Source organism: Mesoplodon densirostris, chromosome 6 (assembly GCF_025265405.1).
Source record: "Mesoplodon densirostris isolate mMesDen1 chromosome 6, mMesDen1 primary haplotype, whole genome shotgun sequence".
Classification (NCBI taxonomy): Eukaryota; Metazoa; Chordata; class Mammalia; order Artiodactyla; family Ziphiidae; genus Mesoplodon; species Mesoplodon densirostris.
The window spans coordinates 124899744-124925297 of NC_082666.1; the positions used below are offsets into that span (position 1 = coordinate 124899744).

At 40.2% G+C, this 25554-nt stretch overlaps 1 protein-coding gene across 2 annotated transcripts in view; it reads right to left on the reverse strand.

Moving 5' to 3' along the window:
• FBXO16 (F-box protein 16) overlaps positions 1-25554 on the reverse strand; it is a 54924-nt gene that overhangs the window by 23952 nt on the left and 5418 nt on the right. Inside the window, exons 3-6 of one of the 2 annotated variants that reach the window (XM_060101430.1) lie at positions 17517-17552; positions 11449-11655; positions 6233-6397; positions 2155-2387 (exon numbers count right to left, since the gene is read on the reverse strand). In XM_060101430.1, coding sequence (XP_059957413.1) covers positions 2155-2387; positions 6233-6397; positions 11449-11655; positions 17517-17552 — 641 coding nt within the window. The remainder of the gene's footprint in view (positions 1-2154; positions 2388-6232; positions 6398-11448; positions 11656-17516; positions 17553-25554) is intronic. The other variant, XM_060101431.1, reaches the window with a different exon arrangement.

Below are 25554 nucleotides of genomic sequence, written 5' to 3' on the forward strand. Positions count from 1 at the left end.
TTGCAATGACAGCCAGTGGTAACAGAGATGAGTAAGGCATAGTCTGTGCTCCCAAAGAGCTCAATTCTTGGGGCTCCCCTGGTGGCGCAGTGGTTGAGAGTCCGCCTGCCGATGCAGGGGACATGGGTTTGTGCCCCGGTCAGGGAAGATCCCACATGCCGCGGAGCGGCTGGTCCCGTGAGCCATGGCCGCTGAGCCTGTGCGTCCGGAGCCTGTGCTCCGCAACGGTAGGGGCCACAGCAGTGAGAGGCCTGCATACCGCAAAAAACAAAACAAAAGAGCTCAATTCTTGCTTAATTAGGGATACCACTCTCATCTCACCTCCAAAGGACCCCAATGTAATTTGAATGTCCCTAAGTCATCAAGCCTTCTGGGATTACCTCTCCTTTTTTAGCCAAATAATATCCTTTTAGAAGCCATCGTACTAAAAAAAAATGCTTACTTACTATGTGCCAGGCACTATTATAAGCATGCTACATATATTAATCCTCACAGTGATCCTATGACTCAGGTATTACTACTATTGCCATTTTACAGAGGTGGAAACAGGCACAGAGAAGTTAAGGGACTCCCCAGGGTCACACAGCTAGAAGTGTGGGAGTCTGGATTTGAACCCATGCAGTATGGCCCCTGAGCCTGTACACTGTCACTATCTTATGCTGCCTTGATGTTAATCTGTTGAAATAGAACCTAAAACTATGAAAAATGTATTAAAACATTTTCAAATTTTGTTTCCTTAATTTCTTGTTTATCCTGTGTGCGTGCGTGTGTGTGTGTGTTAACAATTGAACAGATACATATGTACCTACAGATGTATATTTTCGTACTCTCTTTTCTTTCTACATTATGTGTAGGATACTAGAGACACTCTTTTGCAATTTGCTTTTCTCACTTAACTATGTACCCTGGAAATCACTCCTCACCCTTTCATAGAGATCTTCCTCATTCATTTTTACAGTTGCCTATTACTCCATTGTGTGAATGGACCATAGATAGTTTATTCAACAAACACTCTCCTATTTATGGGCACTTAAGTTATTTCCAGTATTTCAAAATCATAAACAATACTGCAATAAATATCCTTGTGCTGGCGTACTTTTGGTATTTTCAAGGTTGATTCCTAGAAGTGGGATTGCTGGGTCAAAATAAATACAGATATTTTTTGCTGGATGCTGTACAATTTTTCTCCACAAGGTTTGAGCTGATGTATGTTCCCTCCAGCAGTGTATGAGGGTACCTGCTTGCCCACAGCCTCACCAACAGAATATACTGTCAAACTCTAAAGTTTTTGCCGATCAGAGAGTTGAAAAATGGCATATTTTGCAACGTTGTGCAAAAAGCAACACTGGGAGATAAACCAGAAACGCATGGGATTTGTAAGTGGGAATGGGGTGGAAAAGATCAATGTGCGGTAGAGTGGAGGAGATGGAGGGGTGATTCTCTGAGTCCACCTTCTGTATGCTTTTTGTATAGTTTTACATAGTTTTAACTCTAGAATCACATAACATACTCGCATGGGGAAGGGGATATTTAAAGAAAAGAACCCACAGGACTTTTGAACACAGTAGTATGTGTATATACCCAGGCTAAAGGCAAAAAAAACCAGAAACAAATATTGAATTCTAGTTAGTAGATTTGTTTCGATAATGATATTAGTTAGCAATTCTGAAATTACTTTCAGAATTTGTTAAGTAGATATATACTCTGTGTATGTACTATATATAATACATTTTATATAAAATTATATATGTACATATAATATATAATCAAAATTATATATGTATATATATATATGGAGATATGTATATGGAGATGTACATATTTGTATATCCCTCCCTCTGTCACAGAAGGGAGATACAACTGTGGAAAAGGAAAAGACTAGAATGAACTTTATGGTACTGGATTGGAATCTGAGGTATTAAAATATTAAAAGAAGCTGTAAGGAAAGCATTACAGCTACAAAATGCAAACAAATCCTAAAGAACCGGGCAAATTTACCAATAATGGTTCATTTACTTTTCAATTACTTTTTGCTTCTACGTAGTGAAAAGCATTTGTATTTCACAGTAAGTTCTGTTTTCATCTTTTCATAGACTGAAGTGCCAGTAGATTGTTTCTAAAAGCAAAAGAAGTGGAGAAGGGCATGACTCTCACCCTTTCCAGCTTTGCTCAATGGGGTCACAGTTGTCCAGGTAATTGAAGCGAATGATATCAGTTGGATGTTTGTCAGAGGATCGCCAGGGTGGGAGTTCTTTCTCCCCTGGGTGGTTCTTCTTTCTCAAAGAGGAAGAGGACCGGAAAGCTGATGAAGCGGACGGCTTTTCCTCTGGAGAACTGCTTGTAACTGGTTGAACATCAGTGATCACAAACCCATCTTTTGGAGGTGTCTAGAAGAAGAAAATTAATTATTTCTGTTCTCAAAATACTATAATAATAACAGAAGTAAAACAAAGAACACCATCATCACCATGATGGCAATGATAATGGTGACAATGATTATAGCAGCCACCAACCCAGGACTACTTGCTATGTGCCAGGCACTGTCTCAGAAGTGTTCATGTGTTACTTTATTTAACCTTCACAATAACTCTAAAAGGTAATTGTAACTACTCCCATTTTACAGAAGAGGAAACTGAAATAGGATAAACTAATTAATTTGCTCATTACTACTACCTAAGTATTGACCCAGGGTCAGAATTTGAATCCAGGACTATCCTGCTTCAAGTCCACACACTGAACCTCTCTATCCTGAACTGTCCCCTCTCCTACAATATCATTGTACAGTTTTCCACAACTGCAGTTAATTTATTCATAAAAATATACACATTCTAAAAAAAAAGTACCCCAGCCCTAAGTATACCTAAAACACAGAGACAATTTCGATTATGTAGGGGTGGACTTCATAGATTTTATCAGTTATCAAAACTTCAGCCGTTCGCAAAGAATACTTCTGCTTTAATTGCCCAAAATGAAAGTCTATTTTTTGTGTATAAAATTCATAAGGTTTTTATGTGGTTGTAGCCTAAGGGAAGTGGTAGTGGTATGCTGAGAAGCCATTAAAGGTTTACTTTTTGTTCTTTAAGAGGTTAGGGAAGCTTTGCTCAGTAAATTGGTTTGCTTGACTTGTTTGTGAAAATTAAAAAAATTCCCCAGTCCCTCCAAGCAGAGTCAGTTAATTTCTTATCCTTGTTTCAACTGTTCTTTGTATATATTTCTATTACCAGATAGCACTTAGTATTCAATGTTGTTATTATTTGCTTGTCTGTGTCCTGAGCCACTAGACTAGGCTTCCAGAAAGCAGGGTTAAATACTGTTATGTATTTAATAAATATTTATTCATTTAGTGAGTGATTGCAATTAATAGAGTAAGAAGACATTTTACATTTATATAACTGATAGCTCATTACTGGTTTAGTATTCAATATTTTGTGCAGATCTCATTTTAAATGGACATTCAGGGAATTCCCTGGTGGTGCAGTGGCTAGGACTCTGCGCTTTCACTGCCTAGGGCTCGGGTTCGATTCCTGGTCAGGCAACTAAAATCCCAAGCCACACAGCGCGGACAAAAAAATAAAATAAAATAAAGTAAATAAAATGGACATTCATTTCATTTCTCTGAGTTCATATTGAATGAAATCTGTCTGTTTTTGCTGGAAGAAGTCTTGTTTAACACTATTGAGAATAAATAATACATGATAATAAAAAGCAATTTCAGGGGAGAAAATTTAGGCGTGCATGCTAGTAACTATATATAAATAAGCATCATTAATTCTGAAAAGTACACAATATTTGACCCATTAACAGAATAGGTAATAAAGAAAAACTGATGACTTTTCTGTTAAGTAAACAAAAATCTTGTTCCCTTTACCCAAAGTCTTTTTGAGAATTTTTAAAATTGTGAATGTTGAAAAAATTTTGAATGCTTTTGTTTGCATATATTGAAATGACCATACATCTTTTCTCTTTTATTCTGTGAATTACATGGATTGATTTTTGAATATTATGCCAACTTTATTCTCCTTGGATACATCCCACTTGGTCATCATTTATTATTCTTTTTTATATATTACTGGATTTAATTTGCCAATATTTTTAAAGGATTTTTGTGTCTGTGTTCATGAGGGGTATTGGTCTGTGGTTTTGTTTTGTTTTCTTTTAAAGTCTTTATCTAGTTTTGGTACAAAGGTTATGAGTTGGGCAGTGTTCCCTCTTCCTCTATTTTCTGAAAGAGTTTATGTAGAATTGGTATTAAAATTGGTATATTAAAAAGTACTACCTACAGAAATTTAATACTAAGCAAAGATGTGGCAATTTTCTTGCATCAGAACTATTCATTATTTTAAAATATAGTTATGCATAAATATTTTGTGGAGAAAGTTATTGCTGAAGACGAAGCATTAAAGTCAGTATTATATATAATACTCAAAACCTTTCTTCAGGGGCTTCCCTGGTGGCGCAGTGCTTGAGAGCCCCCCCTGCTGATGCAGGGGACACAGGTTCGTGCCCCGGTCGGGGAAGATCCCACATGCCGCGAAGCGGCTGGGCCCGTGAGCCATGGCCGCTGAGCCCGCGCGTCCGGAGCCTGTGCTCCGCAACGGGAGAAGCCGCGACAGCGAGAGGCCCGCGTACCGCAAAAAAAACACAAAAAACTTTTTTCATTCTACAAGTTGGTTAATTACTTTTCTCTCCTCTGCCTCAGACCAGCCCATGCTTCAGCCATTGAATGCCATTTCCTGCCTACAATTGAGAACGAGAGTCAAGAAAAGCCCCATGGGGACTTCCCTGGTGGCGCAGTGGTTAAGAATCCACCTGCCAATGTAGGGACACGGGTTTGAGCCCTGGTCCAGGAAGATCCCACATGCCGCAGAGCAACTAAGTCTGTGCACCACAACTACTGAGCCTGCGCTCTATAGTCCGCGAGCCACAACTACTGAGCCTGCATGCCGCAACTACTGAAGTCTGTGCGCCTGGAGCCCGTGCTCCGCAACAAGAGAAGCCACCGCAATGAGAAGTCCACGCACGGCAATGAAGAGTAGCCCCCACTCGTGGCAACTAGAGAAAGCCCGCGCGCAGCAACAAAGACCCAACGCAGCCAAAAATAAAAATAAATAAATTTTTTAAAAAGAAAGAAAAGTCTTTTGATAAAAAAAGTCATAGCTATTGTAATTTTTAAAATAACTTGTCTACCAGTTCAGTTTAAAAATTTCTTTTTTAAAGAAATCCTCATGGAGAACACCAATTATTGAACTCAGAAAGACTAGTTTTATCATTGCAATTATAACAATATTAATTATGCATAGTTTATTACTCTATTAAATGTAGATGGCTTCTTCTTCGAGCAAACAATAGAACGAAACCTAAATGAGCATGCTAAATAGTCAGCTCAGGAGCTGACTATTCATATTTCAAACGGATTCTTCAATTTGAAAAGGATTCACTGCAGCTTTTTTACAGAAAACCCCTGTGGTTTTAAAAATCATTAAACTTTTTAAATTTACACATAATTTTTCAGGAACTCATCTACTGTACAAAACAATGCATAACTCTGTAAGTATATATTAGATCATGCCATAAAGAAAAAGCTCATAAAAATTTCCCATAAGTTACCTAATTAACTGTGACTACAAGAATGAACATAAACATTGGTTATAATGCATGCAAAACCACTAGAAAATATTATGCTCACATTATTTACTTTTTATGATTGTATGTAAATGCTTTACATTGCTAGTTTCTAGGGTAAAAAAACTTTAACATACCCATTATGCCCTTCCCTAATTACTAATTTATTGCAAAACTCTTCTTTATAAATGATACAAAAATAAACTTCAGTTCGTCTGGTAGAATCATAGAAAATTTGGATCAGTTACGTAAAGTGTGATGACCCATAGGTAATAAGGACTGCACACTCGCCCAGAATCCCAGTGTCAGAACTCTGTGGTATAGGCACCAGAGACACAGAAATCCAGGAATCTGAAGAGTGAGGAGCTCCCAGTCCTAACCTGGGTGGAACTGTGGTTTGGCAGTGTCAGGTGACAGTTCTCAACTCACATGGATACCTTGAAAAGCGCCATCAAGTTCTCAGAAAAGGAGAATTTTAAAGTCACATCAACAGTATATTTCCTTTGAGTCAACTGCCTTCCCCAACTTCAAGATTGATCATTTAGTCTTAGTTCTAGAATTCCTACATAGTGGATGTTTGTAATTTTGTTGCTTCTTTCCCCAGATTTACCTTGGGCTTGGTAACATGGAGTTCTTTCACCATTTGAATATAGTGTTTCTTCCATATACCCTGCTCAAAGGGAGTTGGAGAGAAATTGATGTACCAATTAAACCGTAAACATTTGAGCATCCAGAGCTGATCCAGTTCAGTTAAGTTCTTCCAATGCCAGCTCACCTGGAAAAACAACACAAATTAAAAAAAAAAAAACTATTCAGTTTACATGCTCACTTTTTCTAGGTTTTGAGCTGTCCCTTTCTTCCAGATCACAGCTTAGTTACCTACTGCCTGAAGTGCTGCCTAGCCAGGCAGAAGGATTTTTTTAATGTTAATTCAGACTTAGAATCAGAGTCAACTAATGTTTATTGAGCACCTATTAACCATTCTCATAGCAACCTAAGGAGGGAAGTATAATTATTATTCTCATATTGCAAATGAGGAAACTGAGGCTCAGATAGACTTTGGAACTTCCTAAAGGTTCCTGAAGGTCTCCATATGAAAGTTATATGAAAGTTACAGAAACTCCGGTTGGCACATTGCTTATTCTTTTCATCATATGCTTCCTTTTTTCCCTCCATTCTTATGATTTAACTAAATATAAATGTTATAAAGGGAACACCATTGCTAATACTATCTTGGAGTGTCCTAAATAGCCTTTAAGTTTCAATAGAGCATTAAGTATTTGTTCTATACATTCCATTTCCATAGCTTTAGTGTCAATCCTACACATCCAGCAAATAGTGGAGGTGACCCTATTATGTGTAGTAGTACTTACAATAATTTACTCCAGGTTTTGAGTAAGTTTTGTTAGAAACTAGAGTCAAGTCCATAAATAAAGTTGAGACTAGGCATTCTATGTCTCTTATCAAGAGTTGCAAAGATGAGAGCTAACCTTCAAACTCAAATTTCATCCTTAGAAAACTGGCCTCTTTTTCAAGATTAACTAAATAATGAATAATGTTTGAGTGCCCCCAAAATAAGCAGAACACTCTATAATGGAACTTGCTACCCATCCCCATCCATTTACCTATCCCTCTCTTCCCCCCTCCTTCCGTCCTATCATGTCTAGGATTGTTTTATGCGCTGAAGATGAGACGTGCAGGAGAGAGGCATGCCGGAGAGGGCACAATTAGAAGTAATGACAAGTTCAGGAGCTGGAAGGAGGAAAAAGCTTAGAGGATCTGATAGAGCCCTGCGGGCAGAAACAGAAATCACATCTACTTTGTTCAACCAGACATGAAACTACACAGCCCTTAATCTCCGTATGGTTAGTTAACTCAATTCAATCGAGAGGTGAGGTTTGGGAAGGAGAGGATGGGGAGAAAAGTTGCTCAATTCCCACTCTTTTCCTCTGAAAAGAGGAACCTTAGATCTGGTTTAGACCTGGGTATTTAAGTTGGGGGTCCCCCCACCGGGGTAAATAAAGTTTTCTTTGTGTTGTTTTTTGTTTTTTAAACTAAACAGGAATGAGGAGAAGGGTAGGTAAGAGCTTTCAAAACTATAAGATAGGGACTTCCCTGGTGGCACAGTGGTTAAGAATCCGCCTGCCAATGCAGGGGACACAGGTTTGATCCCTGGTCCGGGAAGATCCCACATGCCAGGAGCAACGAAACCCGTGTGCCACAACTGCTGAGCCCACGCTCTAGAGCCAGCGAGCCACAACTACTGAGCCCACGTGCCACAACTACTGAAGCCTGCGCGCCTAGAGCCTGTGCTCCGCAACAAGAGAAGCCACCGCAATGAGAAGCCTGTGCACCGCAACGAAGAGTAGCCCCCACTCACTGCAACTAAAGAAAGCCTGCGTGCAGCAACGAAGACCCAATGCAGCCAAAAAAAAAAAAAAAAGTTAACAATACAAAAAACTATAAAGCACCCCCCACCATATTTTTAAACAGCTCAAAGCTCATTTTGGTGCAATGACTTTACTGTTTACTTTAAATCTAGCTGAAGAACAACCGCCTCACAGTCAGTTCTGGGAATAAAATACGATGCTGAAATCTTGCAAGACTGACATATGGTGCACATAGATGAGAGGATTAGTTAATTTAAAATAACATCTCCCTGGAATGATAACATTCTCATTGTGAAACACTTGGAAAATTCTGAGAAGCTTGAAGGAAAACAATACCCATAACCCCATCAATCAGAGATGACCATTATTTTTTTTTTTTTTTTTTTTTTTTTTGCGGTATGCGGGCCTCTCACTGTTGTGGCCTCCCCCGTTGCGGAGCACAGGCTCCGGACGCGCAGGCTCCGGACGCGCAGGCTCAGCGGCCATGGCTCACGGGCCCAGCCGCTCCGCGGCATATGGGATCCTCCCAGACCGGGGCACGAACCCGTATCCCCTGCATCGGCAGGCGGACTCTCAACCACTTGCGCCACCAGGGAGGCCCAGAGATGACCATTATTAACAGCTTGGTAGAGTTCTTTTCCTTGCCATCTGTCTCCTAGGCATATACGAAACAAAACTGGGAAACTCTGTATACAACTTAAAATCATGCTTTCTTCATTTTACACATAATAAGCATCTCTGTTCTTCCAAAACATGTTTTCTAATGGCTGCATAGTAATTCATCATATGACTGTATGATACTCTCCTATTATCGGGCACTTAAAATGCTATGTTGGGGACTTTCCTGATGGCGCAGTTGTTAACAATCTGCCTGCCAATGCAAGGGACACGGGTTCAAGCTCTGGACCGGGAAGATCCCACGTGCTGCGGAGCAACAAAGCCTGTGTGCCACAACCACTGAGCCCGCGCTCTAGAGCCTGCGAGCCACAACCACTGAAGTCCACATGCCCGTGCTCTGCAACAAAGAAAAGCCACTGCAATGAGAAGCCCGTGCACCACAACGAACAGTAGCCCCTGCTCGCTGCAACTAGAGAAAGCCCGGGCGCAGCAACGAAGACCCAACACAGCCAAAAATAAATAAATAAATAAATAAATAAATATTTTTAAAATGCTATGCTTTTTTTTCTTTTTCTTTTTAAATAGTTATTTATTTATTTTCTTATTTGGTTGTGCCGGGTCTTAGTTGTGGCAGGTGGGCTCCTTAGTTGTGGCATGCATGTGGGATCTAGTTGCCTGACCGGAAATCGAACCTGGGCCCACTGCATTGGGAGCACGGAGTCTTAACCACTGCACCACCAGGGAAGTCCCGCTTTGCTTGCTTTTTTTTTTTTTTTTTTTTTTTTGCGGTACGCGGGCCTCTCATTGTTGTGGCCTCTCCCGTTGCGGAGCACAGGCTCTGGACACGCAGGCGCTCAGCGGCCATGGCTCATGGGCCCAGCCGCTCCGCGGCATGTGGGATCTTCCCAGACCAGGGCACGAACCCGTGTCCCCTGCATCAGCAGGCAGACTCTCAACCACTGCGCCACGAGGGAAGCCCCCGCTGTGCTTTTTTAAAAAATTGTTTCATTTTTGGAATAAGTAATATGTGTACATTAATACTAAATTCAAAGACACCAAGGGGCACAAGGTAAAAAAGAAGTCTCTCTCATACCTGTCATTTAGCCACTCATTTCCCTCCCTGGATGCAACCATTGTTACCAGCTTCTTGTGTGTCATTCCAGAATATTAACAGATATGGATATACTCTTATTTTTTCTTTCCAAAATGGTAGGACAACTCTGCACTTTTGCTTTTTTCACTGATATATTGTGGAGATGGTTGCAACCGGTCCCCTATTAGCAGACACTTCCATTGTTTTCCAACATTTTGCTACTACAAACTATGTTGCAATATTCTTACACAGACATAATTTTTGCATGTGTTGAAGTATGCCCATCAGACAAATTCCAAGAAGTGGAACTGCTGGGGCAAAGGGAATCTTTATTTAAAAATTGAATACTACAAATTGTTCTCCGTCATGGTTGCATCAATTTATCTACCAACAATATATGAAAGTGCTTGTTTCCCCACACCTCCACCAATATAAAATAGTATCATTAAAAAAAATGACTCAATCCATCTGAGTCATGAAAGATGGTACGATAATGAGGCTAAACGTTTTACATATTTTAGAAATACCTGCTTTTCTTTCTGTAAACTACTTGTTCACTTCCTTAGCTCATTTTTCTGCTGGGTTTTTTTTTTCTGAATGTAGATTTATAGTAGTTCTTTAAAAAATAAGGAAATTAGCTCCTTGCTGGCCATATGTTTTTCTCTCTGTGTACTTTTTTTTTGTTTTTTTTTTTTGGCAGTACCATACGGCTTGCAGCAACTGAACCCTGACCAGGAACTGAACCCTGGGCCCTCGGCAGTGAAAGTATAGAGTCTTAGCCACTGGACCGCCAGGGAATTCCCTCTTGTTTACTCTTTGGATTTATTTATAGTGTTCTTTTCCATGGAGAAAATTTTAATTTTTATAGTCACAACTTAAAATCTGTTTTCTTTATTCTTATTTATAAAACATATATAATATATATACAAAATATATAAAATAAATAAAGATTTTAAGTCATATATTTTCTTTCGAGGCCCTGAATATTATAGAATACTCACAAAGGCCTCCTTCCCTATGTTTCCTTTGAGTACATTTTTGGCTTGCGGGATCCTAGTTCCCTGACCATTGAATAATTCATATATCTTACTGCATTCATTTTCTTAATCTTAAAAACTAAAGTTACCATGTTACACATATGTGAATGCAAAGTAACAGGTAATTTCTGGTCTTACTAGGCTATGAAAAGAATCAACAAAATGACTATCAGTTTTCTATCTTAAATAATATACTTTAATACACCATGGAATTACTTGCAAGAAAATAATGGTCAGATCCTTTCCCAACCTCACCCCTGTGAGCACATCTGCCTACTCTGAAGACTTTTTGTCTCATATTCTTTTGTAATTATTGCATTAGCACCTTATTTTAAGCTTTTCTATTTATGAATGGCCTGCACTCTACAGTTTAGGATTTTACTGTAGTTCTGTGCTGTGCAATATAAGACTGTCCTGCTGAACAATTACATACATGTGTATTTGTTTCCCCAGCTAGTTAATACTATTTTGTGGACACTTAGTAGTGTCTTACACTTTTTCCCACTCTTGAGCACTAAGTGCAGAGTCAGACACAAAGGAGATGAGGGTTAATTCAAACTGTACAGACTAGTCATACTGAGCATCTCATCTACTTCTTGGTTTTGTGTACGTGCTGTTTTTTCTCTCAAGTTTCAGCGTTTTCTAGGCTGTCTTTACAAGATGCCATACACTGCTTCTTTGTCTTTACCTGTGCACAACGACAAAGGCTTCGGGGATCCAGGAAAGAAAAGATATATAAAGATAACACCCTTGGAAGCTTGGTAGTAAAATCCAGAGCTTCTGCTGGAATTTTTTCTTGAAGCTTTCGACAGCAGAACTTTTGCTGTGACAGGGAGCAGCGTTCTAACAGCCCTGTCAGGATTCTTCTCCTTTGAGAGTCTGTCCATTTGTCAAACTGGGGAAAAAAAGAAAAAGGAAAAGAAAACAAAAAAAGCTCTAGGTTTAGTCTGACACCAGAGATGCATTGTAAAAAGAAGAGATAAGAATGGCATAGAAAGTGAGTTTAGTAATTTATTCCTAATGAATAGCATGTATTTCTTTCCCTAACTAGTAAATTCCACGTTTTACCACTTATCTGTCCTTCCTCATGTTTGCGTGGGTGAACCCATGCAAGACTGGGGTGTGGACACAGAAGTGCACTTGACCTCAAAACTTGGAGTTACATAAAAACAGTAAGTTGAGAGCTGGCCATATTCATAAACTGAGAATATATATACTTATAAAATACAGATTTTCCTCAACTTCTGATGGGGTTACGTCTTGATACACCCATCTTAAGTTGAAAATAACATGTTGAAAATGCATTTAATACACCTAACGTACCAAACATCCTAGCTTAGCCCAGTCTACCTTAAACGTGCTCAGAACACTTCCATGAGCCTACAGTTGGGCAAAATCATCTAACACAAAGCCTACTTTATAATAAAGTGTTGACTATCTCATGTAATTTATTGAATACTAGACTGAACGTGAAAAACAAAATGGTTGTCTGGGTACAGAAGGTTGTGAGTGTATTCGTTGTGTATCCTCATGATCGCGTGGCTGACTGGGAACTGTGGCTTGCTGGTTGCCCAGCATCATAAAAGAATATCCTACTGCACACAGCTAGCCTGAAAAAAAAACACCAAATTTACAATTTTTAATATGGTTTCTGCAGAATGTCTATCATTTTTGCACCATCATAAAGCCGAAAATTCACTAAGTTGAATCACCCTAAGTCGGGACCGTCTGTACAACCTCAAGAGAAGACACTCGGGCAGCCTCTCTCCTCCAACCGTTTCTCTATTAACTCGTTAGTGATTAAAACTCCAGGACGGGAAACAAACCTTTGTGTTCACAATCAGAGATAAGGAATAGCAAGCAAACATCCCGGAGAAGGGGAATATACAGGGTTAAAGTTCTACTGATATGTAAATGATTGATATGATTCCAAAGGAAAAGTTGATAGGGGGACCTGGGAAAAAAGTACCAGAGATAGGAAGTAGATGCCAAAGCCATCTGGGGCATGCCAAACAAAAGCTTTGGTTACTTCACAATTTTCTTCAGAGATAACCCCAAACCAGTCCCAAGATCAGTGACTGATCAGAGATAAGAACTTGAGGGCTGGCCAAAACCAAAAGAAAGCCTCTTAGGGGAATACCTAGCAGCTGAAGGGGCCATTACCAGAGTCTAAATCTCTTTTCTTCTTTAGGCCGTTAGAGAAGAGAAAACAGGGAAGTTTGGGGCTACTTGTATTTTGTATACTATTGCATTTAACATATAGAGGTTTACTAGTTATTATAAAGTAATCAGAATTTTATAATAAACTTTAGCTGTAATCATAAAATACATTGACCACCTAAAAAGGCAAATAAAGTAAAAATGTATTTTTATAAGCCTTATGACAAGTCAACTTCGTTATAATCATAGGATGTATCTTTTTAATTAGTAGGAATACTTCTTCATTAAAACTATTCACTGTTACAGATCTATTCAGTGACCCATGAATCTCACTTTGGAGACTATAATTCATGCACAGGGGGTGGAGTTGGGGGATGGGGAATCCTAAAATGAAAAAAAAATAAAACCCAAAAACCTTAACTTACAAATACGTGAATAAAATGTATTCATGTGTGAGTGTTCCCAGATTTCTTCTGTTTGTTTCTGCAAAGTCCATATTTCCAACTCCCACAAAATGAGACTTCTTTCCTTTGGGGTTGGATTATTAGAATGAATATAGAGAAGCCGGACCAGAATGGCCAGGGCCAGGGAAAGGATCGACCCAAGAAGCTGCTTTGATCTATAAAATAAAGAGCCAACGGGCAGGCATATGGAGATAGAAGAGCTGCAGGGCTTGGGCTTGTAGGGAGTTTGGGGGGTTCAGACTGTAATTGCCTCTGCAGCAGTTATAGAGTGTGAGAGAACTGGGGAATGAAGGAAGGAGATGTGGGAAGTATTGTTATGAGTTTTGAATTGGATCCCCTGTGATTTTTCTTTGAGAGACAGAATGAATATTGGTATTCATTTTTTAAATTACTTTTGGGCAGTGCTATGTGGCTCTGTAGAAACTGAGCTACGTGGGGACCCAGGATGATTATGCTTACAAAATAATTTTTATGGGATATTATTAGCACCTCAAGAAATCAGAAATAACCCCAAATGCCTAACAAGAGTAGATCAGCTCAGCAAACTAATATATCAGCATGATAGGAGAAAGTATGGCATTACAGATGGAAGGTGGATTTGGGAATGAGGCCATTTGAGTCTCACTAACAACCTCTTAATTTCTTCATTTACACATTAAGAATAATTATATCTAACTTGCAAGATTGTCGTGAGGATTAAATAAAATATGGGGCCTCCCTGGTGGCGCAGTGGTTAAGAGTCCGCCTGCCGATGCAGGGGATACAGGTTCGTGCCCCGGTCTGGGAGGATCCCATATGCCGCGGAGCGGCTGGGCCCGTGAGCCATGGCCGCTGGGCCTGCGCATCCGGAGCCTGTGCTCCGCAACGGGAGAGGCCACAACAGTGAGAGGCCCACATACCGCAAAAAGAAAAAAAAAAAAAAAAATATGTATAAAATTCCTAATATGGTGCATGATTCGTAGTCATGGCAGTTAATATTATAAAATATCATAGTGATGTTAAAAATAATAAGTATGTGGGGTAAATCAATGTAAAAAGAATAGATATGCAAACAATTAAATTACAAAGCATAAAATTACCACGTTTGTACATTGACAAGGACAGGAAGTACATTTCGAATGACTGAGGTTAGCTCAATTACTTTCATGGTTGCCCACAAAAAGAGAATGAGCTCAGATTGAAGAACAAGTGATTTAGAATGAATATAAAAGAACATTAGGATTATAAAATGCTGAAGAAATCTATAAAAGAAAACATTAAAACATTTTCCTCTAGAGATTAAAAAGATCATTACATTGGTTCCTCATTTATTTCCCTGATTACAACAAAGATAATTTATATTTGGCTTTGATTGGTGTTCTTTGCCTCGAGGGATTTTCCTTTCTAATTGTGTTTATTTAGGCTAAAAGAAAACTAATTTGCATTCCTTGAACTCCTACCAATTGAAGGTGGGTAGGTGACTCAGAAGAATGCTTAACAGTTGGGGGAAATCCCTTTGGAATTTAAAAGGTGCTAGGAATAATCCAAAAAGTAAATAATCCATGGAAGTGTTAACTGTACAGGAATTTGGTAATCTCCCAGTATCTTTTTTTTTTTTTAATTTTTAACTGAAGCTTAGTTGATTTACAATGGTTTAGGTGTATAGCAAAGTGATTGTTATATATATATATATATATTCTTTTTCAGATTCTTTTTCCATTATAGGTTATTACAAGATATTGAATATAGTTCCCTGTGCTATACAGTAGGTCCTTGTTGTTTACCTATTTTACATATGGTAGTGTGTAGCCATTCCAACATCTCTTACAGCACCTCTCTAGAAAAAAGAAAAGAGCCATAACACTGTAGCCAGGGATCTAATGTGTGAGACTGGGGAGTAGCTAGGGTCACTTTCCTATCCTGGTAGGTACCTCACTTCACAGTTAGTTCCTTTTTAACGTTATATATTATATGACACTCTGCTATATTATATTATGCTATACTATCTTATATCATATTATATTTTATAATTATTTTAATGCCTTTTTATAGGCCTTTCTTGACAATAGAATTGTGAAAATCCTATTTTCAGAGTAGCTGTTACAACGATTCTTGCTGCACTTTCAGGAAGTGAGGACAGTTGCTAGAGTGTCAGTGCCACTCATCTTACACCCAATAGCAAGGAAAGTTCCTGGGGAGTGAGGGGCAAGATGAAGACAGAGGCTTGTTATTTTTTGCTTACTGGTTATATTATCTTAATCTGCTTGAGTTTCTGAATCTTATTATCAAACACTTAATTTCACAATAAAAACATGAATACATTATTGTTTTAAAAGTTTCAAATAGGTACTTGCAGAATTAAACATGAAAATCCTCTTTATTCCTTCCCATCAAATCTCACTCCATTCCCCAGTAATAACCACTGTTTACAGTCTGATGTTCATGCGTTTCTATGCCTTTACATATACATACAGCCATCAATACGGAAGCAGTTGAAACAACAAGGTCCTATTGTATAGCACAGGGGACCATATTCAATACCCTGTGATAAACCATAATGGAAAAGAATATATATATACGTATAACTGAATCACTTTGTTGTACAGCAGATTAATACAACATTGTAAATCAACTATACGTCCATAAAATTTAAAATAAAATAGAGGGGCTTTTCTGGTGGCGCAGTGGTTAAGAATCTGCCTCACAATGCAGGGGACATGGGTTTGAACACTGGTCTGGGAAGATCCTACGTGCTGCGGAGAAACTAAGCCCGTGCACCACAACTACTGGGCCTGCACTCTAGAGACTGTGAGCCATAACTACTGAGCCTGCATGCCACAACTACTGAGCCTGCATGCCACAACTACTGAGGCCTGCGCGCCTAGAGCCCGTGCTCCGCAACAAGAGAAGCCACCGCGACAAGAAGCCCGCACACTGCAACGAAGAGTAGCCCCCGCTCACCACAACTAGAGAAAGCCCACGCGCAGCAACGAAGACCCAAAGCAGCCAAAAATAAATAATTAAATAAATTTATTTTTAAAAAATAGGGAAGCAGTTAAATAAATTAGTGTATACCCACCCCATGGAATACTACACAACAGTTTTAAAAACAAACAAAATATAGCCATAAACATCCAGATATGCAATGAACTTCAGAGCATGATATTTTCTCCAGTCATTCATAGAAGTACACATCTGCCATGATCTATTTATTCAATATACTACTGATACCACTTAGGTTGTTTCCAACACACACACACACACACACACACACACACAAACACACATGTGCCTACACACACTGCAATATTCTTGGGCACATTTTTTCATGTCCCATGTGAATATTTCTCTAGTCCAGATAAACAGAAGTGGAATTATAGGTTCAAAGATTCTGCATTTAAAATTTTAATAGATTCTATCAAATTGTCTTTAAAAAGTCTTTATTATTTTACATTCCCTCTAATTGTGTTTTAAGCATATCCTACTACTCCCCAATGAATGGTTACTTACACTGGATATTATTTATCTCTTCAATTTTTGCCCCATAGACCAAGAGAGGGGTTGGGAATCTCATTATTTTAATTTGCATTTCTCTAATTTTAGTAAAAAGAACATAGTTTCCATGTTTATTGGCCACATATATTTTTGTGTATTTCTCATTCTTCTATTGGCCCATTATTCTGTAGGGGTATTTGTATTTTTCTTATTGATTTGTAGTAACTTTATATATCTCAGTTATTAATCTTTTTTCAATTTTTTAATTGACATATAGTTGATTTACAATATTGTGCCAATCTCTGCTATACAGCAAAGTGACTCAGCTATATACATATATACATTCTTTTTTTATATTCTTTTCCATTATGGTTTATCACAGGATACTGTATATCATTCCCTGTGCTATACATTAGGACCTTGTGGTTTATCCATTCTAAATGTAATAGTTTGCATCTACCAACCCCAAACTTTCAGTCGATCCCTCTCCCTCCCCCCCTCCCCCTTGGCAACCACAAGTCTGTTCTCTATGTCTCTGAGTCTGTTTCTGTTTTGTAGGTAGATTCATTTGTGCCATACTTTAGATTCCACATATAAGTGATATCATATGGTATTTGTCTTTCCCTTTCTGACTGAGAAGTATACTTTAAATAGTTACCCATTTTCCAAGCAGAGCTCTTCTTTCTTCAAATACCTACAATAAATTAAAAAAAGAATGGAATGATTTCATATTTCACAGTTCAAAATACCCATTACAAAAAAGACATCATTAAAGTATCAATAAATATTGACAGGCTTTTCATTATATCTACTGAGTATAAAACAAATTTTGTACCTGAAAAGGTACTTTACTTATATATATATATATATATATATATATATATATATATTTACTTATATTTTTTAAATATTTATTTTATGTATTTATTTGGCTGTACCGGGTCTTGGTTATGGCATACGGGATCTTCGTTGCCGCATACAGGACCTTTTCTTTTTTTTTTTTTTAGTTGCGGCATGTGGGATCTTTTTTTAGTTGCCACGTGCGGGATCTAGTTCCCTGACCAGGGATTGAACCCAGGCCCCTTGCATTGGAAGTGAGGACTCTTAGCCACTGGACCACTGGGGAAATACCTTTACTTATTTTTAACTTGGGCAAAGTTTCTTTTCTCTCAGTTTCTCCATGTGAAATAATTCGTCTTAAAGAAGAAATAATTTTTTAAAGGCAAGAAATAAGAAAAGCTGGGAATTCCCTGGCAGTCCAGTGGTTGGAACTTCGTGTTTCCACTGCAGGGGGCACGGGTTCAATCCCTGGTTGGGGACTAAGATCCCACAAGCCACTCGGCATGGCGAAAAAAAAAAAAAAAAAAGAAGAATGGAATTGTGAAGTGAAATCATTTTTGGAATTTGAAAGCAGATGAAAAAATTGACAAAGGAAAAACAGGAAAATGGAGAACCTCCCCCAAATATTTCAGCATCAATAGTATAAGAACCTGTGAAATTTATGAGTGAGTGGCTCTGTTTTTATATTTCCATGAGTTCACATATCAGGGGGGTGTACATGACTTATATGTTTGTAGGATTAGAAACTTGCATATGTGCGCCTCTGGGCTTACAGCTCAGTGTTTATCTGTATAGGTTTGTCGTTATATACTATTTAGGATAGAAACCATGTCTCAGTCACCTTGACTTCTCCATTGCAGAGTGCTGTACAGGGCATATTACAGGGACTCATGTTTGCCGGACTAAATGAATGTGATCGTGACAAATGAATATCCTTATGGATGTATCGGTACAATGTGAGTGTATTTCTAAACTGGTTTTTCTGAGCATCAGTCATTTGTATATTTGAATGAGTGAGGAAGGGACAACTAATGTGAGAATGTTTGTCGGAGGAGGGAGTTCTGGGGAGAGGAAGCAAGAGACAGCAGTGAACAGATGTGAATGTCTCTCTCACTCCTACACTACACCCTCTGTCAGCTTTCAAAATTGGGCCTGATGTTTTTCCCTTCCTCTTGGCACTATCTAAATTCTCTCGCACTGTTAAGATCATTCCTATTTGGAAAGTAGCTCAGGCCTATTTCTTCCCTTTTGTGGAGGAGGATGAGGCGCTGGCTTCATTCTTCCAACAGATATGTTTTCCTTCCTTTTTCAGCTCTCAAACCCTACTTTCAAAGGGCATACGACACGGAGATTGAAATAACTGGTTCAACAACAACCTCAAGGCCTGTAAAATGTCATCTTTGCTACTAACCACAGAACCTCATACATCACAGGCAGACACTTTTTATACTTTAGAGAAGAAGAAAAAGAATACCATTCTCCCTTTCCCCCTAATTAACTGCCACCTGGGCTACTAGGACGGCAACAGATAAACTCAGAATTTCTCAATGAAAATAGAAGAGCGGACTTCCCTGGCGGTCTAGTGGTTAAGACTCTGCACTTCCACTGCAAGGGGGCGTGGGTTTGATCCCTGGTTGGGGAACTGAGGTCCCATATGCTCCAGGCGCGGCCAAAACAACAACAACAAAAATAGAAGAGAACCTATAGAATACAGAAGATTGAAAAATCAGGATTCAAATATTTCCTGAACCCTTCTCTTGTGTCTAACCAAATCCTATCAGTCATCTAATTCCCAGCCCAAGTCCCTGGCACCAGCACGTTTCCGGCACCCGCTGACTTCACTCCTCCTAACTCCTCCTCCACTTGCAGCCCATGCTCCACCTGGACTTTCTAGGGTTTGCTATTGCCTGCCAGGTGATTCTGTTCATTTTATCTTCCCTGTAGATTACAACCACTTTCCCTTATATGCTCCACAGGCTCCACGGCAGGCTCTCAACAAACACCCGCTGATGGAACAACAACAACAGTTTCAGACGTCGTAGAATTTTAGAGCTAGAAGGAATCCTAAGATCTTTTTGTTCAATTCCCTGATTTTAGAGGGGACAAGCAGAGGCCCAAAGAGTTAATCATTGGTTCCAGACTGTCTGTTCAGCTCAACTCTGTACTTGGTTCCCCACTAGATCCCTGGTCTTCCCTATCCCGACCTCCAGCCCTACGTTCTCCTTTTTTTTTTTTAAGCTTATATTTAGTTGGACAGATTGATACATGTTTTATTTATTTATTTATTTTTACAACTTATTTGGCTGTGCCGTGTCTTAGTTGTGGCATGCGGGATCTTTGTTGTGGCATGTGGGACCTCTAGTTGTGGCCCGTGGGATTTTTTGTTGCAGCATGTGGAATCTAGTTCCCTGACCAGGGATCGAACCTGGGCCCCCTGTATTGGGAGTATGGAGTGTTAATCACTGGACCACCAGGGAAGTCCCAGCCCTGCATTCTCAGTGAACCGCTGCTCACACTTTGGCCTGACAGTGGGAAGAAAAAAAGATTAGGTCCCAAGACCACAACCTCCTTTCAAAAGGAGGTTGGGATGACTATCGTGGTGTCCAATGGTAACAGGGGGCATTGGAAAGAAAGGGTCACTGACTTGAAGGGGAGAGGAGAGTCACCAAGAAGGTGTCAGGAAAGGAACAGGGTGGGAGGTGGAGTATTTAGAGAGCCAACAACCAAGTCTAAGCAGGATCCAAGCAAATCCAGTTCTTTACCAAAAGGCATTTAGACCCAAGTGGAAACTGATGGGAGTAAAGGGGGAGAGGAGAAACACTAGACAAACTCAGATCTAGTTCTGACTCTGCCCTTGAAAAGAAATATAATTTGGGACAAATTATTTAATTGTCAGGTCCTCAGTCAGGCTCAGAATCACGTATTCTCTGGTTTGGAGCAAGTCTTCATTCCAAGGATTTGCAATCAGGTGTTTCATCTTTAAGAGCTGGGAAGGGGATGGAGGGATAAATTAGGAGCTTGGGATTAACATATACACACTAATCTATATAAAATACATACCCGACAAGGACCTACTGTATACCACTGGGAACTACACTCAATATTTTGTAATAACCTGTAAGGGAAAAGAATCTGAAAAAGAATATATATATATACTTGTATAACTGAATCAGCTGGCTGTACACCTGAAACTAATACAGCATTGTAAATCAACTATACTTCAATGAAAAAAGAGCTGGGAAATGTATCGCTTCAAGTGGAAACGTTAAAGTGGGTCTTCTTTCCTTGCAAAATGCTGTAGTCTGTTTATATCACAGTTTACTCAGAGCCTGCTGTTAAGTCAAAATCCCACGGTTGTTATTTTAGTCTGTTGACACTGCAGTTGCATATTTTACCATGTGACATCATTAAAGTTAGGAATAAGACATTTCGGGGCTCCTAAATTATGACAGATGTATGGTAGTTAGGTGCTTTTTCTCAGAACACCCTTTTAATATGCACTGTACTACATGTGTGAACCATACTCAAAAAGAAATGTTGATCATTTTCCATTAAAACACTGGATGGCAAAGAAATACATACTTTTAAAACATTCCTGGGCTTCCCTGGTGGCGCGGTGGTTGAGAGTCCGCCTGCTGATGCAGGGGACACGTGTTCGTGCCCTGGTCCGGGAAGATCCCACATGCTGTGGAGCGGCTGGGCCCGTGAGCCATGGCCGCTGGGCCTGCGCGTCGGAGCCTGTGCTCCGCAACGGGAGAGGCCACAACAGTGAGAGGCCCGCGTATCGAAAAAAAAAAAAAAAAATTCCTTCTCTCAAAGTTCACAATGCCTGAATTATTTTATAATCTGTTATATTTGCCTAAACTGATGATGCTGTTTTTTTAGGTGTTTACATTTGAATTCAATCTCTATGCTTAAAGCCTGCTGTGAAGTTAAAACCCTGTGACTTTCAGTCTGAGACAGTTATGTATTTCACATTTTACTACAGAGTAGAAAAAAGGCAAAATTAAAAACCAAAAACAGAACCTCAAAATTACGCTGATCATTGGTGACAAATGCCCTGTTTTAGAAATACAGGGTAGCCCTTGAAGTTATTGTATGGATACCTTCTGCTGAGCTGTATCCTTGGCCATCTATTTTTAATCCTTTTCACACAGTCAGAATGTTAGATCTGGAAGGGACTTTTGAGGTCATCTGACCCAACCCACTCATTTTCCAAAGGAAGGTAGTAAAGACCAGAGATGTAAGTGACTCATTGAAGTCAAGCAGAAGATTATTAGTACAGCTGATCTGGAACCTGTGTTTTCAATTCTCAGAGTTTTTGTTCTTTGTTTGCTTTTATTTATATTTGTTTTTTAAATTGTTTTAAAATTTGAAATATTATTGCACTGTATAAAGTAAAAACCAAAAACTCTTCTAACAGACCTCCCTCCCACCTTCCCATGCCATCCAACTCTTTGGGGGAAACCACTATTAATAGTTTGGTATATACATATCCAAATTTCATGGGTGTGTCTATGTACATTAATACACAGACATATGGGTATATACACATGCCAAGATTTAAAAAAAATTTTTTTTTGCCACACCACGGCATGTGGGATCTTAGTTCCCCAACCAGGGATCGAACCCACGCCCCCTGCAGTGGAAGTCCCCCAAGATTTTTTTTGGATTTTTTGCAGTACGTGGGCCTCTCACTGTTGTGGCCTCTCCCGTTGCGGAGCACAGGCTCCGGACGCGCAGGCTCAGCGGCCATGGCTCATGGGCCCAGCCGCTCCACGGCATGTGGGATCTTCCCGGACTGGAGCACGAACCCGTGTCCCCTGCATCGGCAGGCAGACTCTCAACCACTGCGCCACCAGGGAAGCCCCCCCAAGATTTTTAAAAATAATTTTACTCCAAACTAGAACCTAACTAAACCAAAATAAAACAATTCTGGAATAAAACGGGAGTTCTGAACAACAAAATAAATATCATCTTTAGAAATTATCATGAAATTTGACAAAAGCTCTTCAGGAACCAAGATAAGGCTGTGTCGTGCTTGCTATGATGCGCGGCCCAGATCCCCCTCCAGGACTGAAGGATTTATTCCCCCCAACTGTTGGGAGTGCTGCTGGCTGACAGCCATGAGCTGGAGAGATCTGCCCTGACCGAGATCCCATCCACTGAATGCTCAGTGTGGAAGTATAAGGGCCAGGCCCCCTGATGCGATGCAAGACTCTGAAGGATATTCGGGGTGTCCTACAGGGTCCATGGAGGTCTTGTTGCAACTGCCTGACACCCCAGCTTCTTCCTCTGCCCTAAATCTACATCCTGTTCTTCCCTCCCCACACCTCCCCAGGTGTTGATCCTGAGAGCCTTCCCCCATCAACGCCCTACATGCCAATCTCAGAGTCTGCTTCTCCAGAAACCCAACCTGCAACAGGCAATCAGACAATCAGACAATCAAGATACTTATTCTCCATGACTGCTAAATCGATGAAGACTTCTCATGTTTCAAAGAAAATTTCTGAAAATCAAGACATCCAACGAATACGTATTTCAATTCAAGTCACTTTTTCACGTGTGTAAAACCTTTACAATTCTATGAGAAGACATATTTCAAAACTAAATGCTGAAGTTTCTTGGGGCAGAAAGCAGAGAAGCTGCTATATAAACTGTTGGAGAACCAAGAGCATTGCAAACAGGTGCTCAATAAATAATTGTTGAGCTGAATTAAAAAAGACTGTCAATAGACTTGCTTGTTGCTCATGGCTGGATGAAGGCTGGATTTCTCTCTTTCTCTGCTTCTCCTTTTGTTTCTCCTGGTGCCTCTTTTTTTTTCTATTTCTCGATCTCCTTTCCTCACTTCCTTTACCTTTTTCCTTTCCAGTATCTCTCCCTTTTACTTCTCAGTATTCCGATCGCTATGTTGGTTCCTCTGTCTCTCTCCCAAATTTGCTCGTGTTCTGCATCAAATGAGTAGAAACAGGAACGCCCTGAGCAGAAGGGGTCAGGATGGATGCTCCAGCTTTGCCAGAGCGATTAGCATATCTGTTAGTTCAGAGAGGCAAAGGGTCACATCCAGGCTAAGGAAGGAGAGATGTGGGGACAAGAGGGTCAGAATCAATGAAGGAGGTCTCAGGGAGTACAGGTGACCTCTGACTCCATTCCTTGTGCTTCAGGAAACACATCAGGCTCTGGAGATGCAGAGAGAAAAGACAGAATCACAACCCTTAACGCATTAGAGTCGGGACTTCCCTGGCGGTCCAGTGGTTAAGACTCCATGCTCCCAATGCAAGGGGCACGGGTTTGATCCCTGGTTGGGGAACTAAGATACCACAGGCCACATGGCACGGCCTAAAAAAAAAAAAGAAAAATCCTATAAAAACACATTAGAGTCAAGTGGAGAAGTCGGTAAATGGTGATGAGAGGAAAGACAAGCAAGGGGGATTAGGCTTCCCTGAGAAATGACATTTCAGGTAACTCTTACAGGAGGCCATGAGGAGGGCACTACAAAGGCGTGGAGGGGATGAGAGAGCTTGGCCCAGATGTAGGATGAGAGCAGGCAGAGGCAGGACTTGAACTGCGATGCTGGTTGAGTCAACTCATGAAGGGTCCTCAGCGCTCTGTGTGGGGCGGGGGTTGGAATTTACCCTTTGGAGCAACGTGTTACCAGTCTTACTTCATAGGATTAGTTTGGTACTTTAGAAAGATCATTCTGGGATCAGAAGAGAGGATGGATTGCTAGGGACAGAGGCAGTGAAACCAGTTGGGGGGGTTACTACAATGTGCCAGGCAAAGGGTGACGAGGGCGTGAACTGAGAACGTGGAGCTGGAGGTACCCAGTGAAAGGAGAAAAGGGGTCCGGATGAAGAGACCTAGGAGGAAGACTCATAGAGCTTCAAAACGAATTGGATGTGGGAGTGAGCGGGAGCACTGGTAGACACTCCTTCCTGAGCTTCTCATCTCCTAAATATCTGGAAATACCAGGAGTGCAAGGTCCTGACTGCCCTTTTCTTGGGCCATCACTGCAGGCTGTGTTGGCAGCAAGGAACCTGGAGGGGTGAGGTACTAACTCCCTTTAGAACCAAGAGCAGCCTTGCTAATGCTCAGTATGAAAGCAGTGGATTCCCTGGACTCCTTGTTCCTCAGCTGTGGTGCAAACCCACTGTATGTGTAGTATTTATCTGGGTCTCTGCATCACCCCTGTGGCACAAGGTGGGCCAGGAGAACCTGTGCAAACATGATGCTCACGCCCCTTGCTGCACTGTAAGAAAGTTCTTTGTCTCTGACCCAAGCATCTCGTGTCTTCTACTGTGAAACAGTAGTGACTTTGCCATAAGTTACAGACTAAGTCATTAGCTTGTAAGTTGGGGAAAACCAAACCCTGGACCCAAGAGGGAGAAGGAAGATTTCCAGCTTGAGTGATTTGGTGTAAAGTGATGACCTTCCTTAGGGAGAGGAAGTGGCATGTAGGAGCAAGATAATGAGGTCAGTTTTATTGATGTTGATTGTAATTTACTGTCAACTAGAGATGGTCCTTATATATAATAAGTATTGATATAGGAGCTCACAGACCTGTTGGAAATTCTGCCCCTAAGTGAAGCAGGAGTAGAAATCCCCAGAGGCTGGCAATCTCACATGCCCGCATGATACCCAGCTGTCCACACTTGCAATGCTTTTTCTGGTGTATTCTGCTGGCACCTCCCCAGAATGCAGGTGGCAAATAAACTTCTTAGGAGAACCCGAGTAATGTGAGTAATCAGCTGACACTGACTCATTTTATTTACTTGGTTAAATGTACAGCATTATCCAGTAACCTCAACTCTAGCAAGAAAACCTATTTTGGGGGGAAATCCTCACACATCACCCCC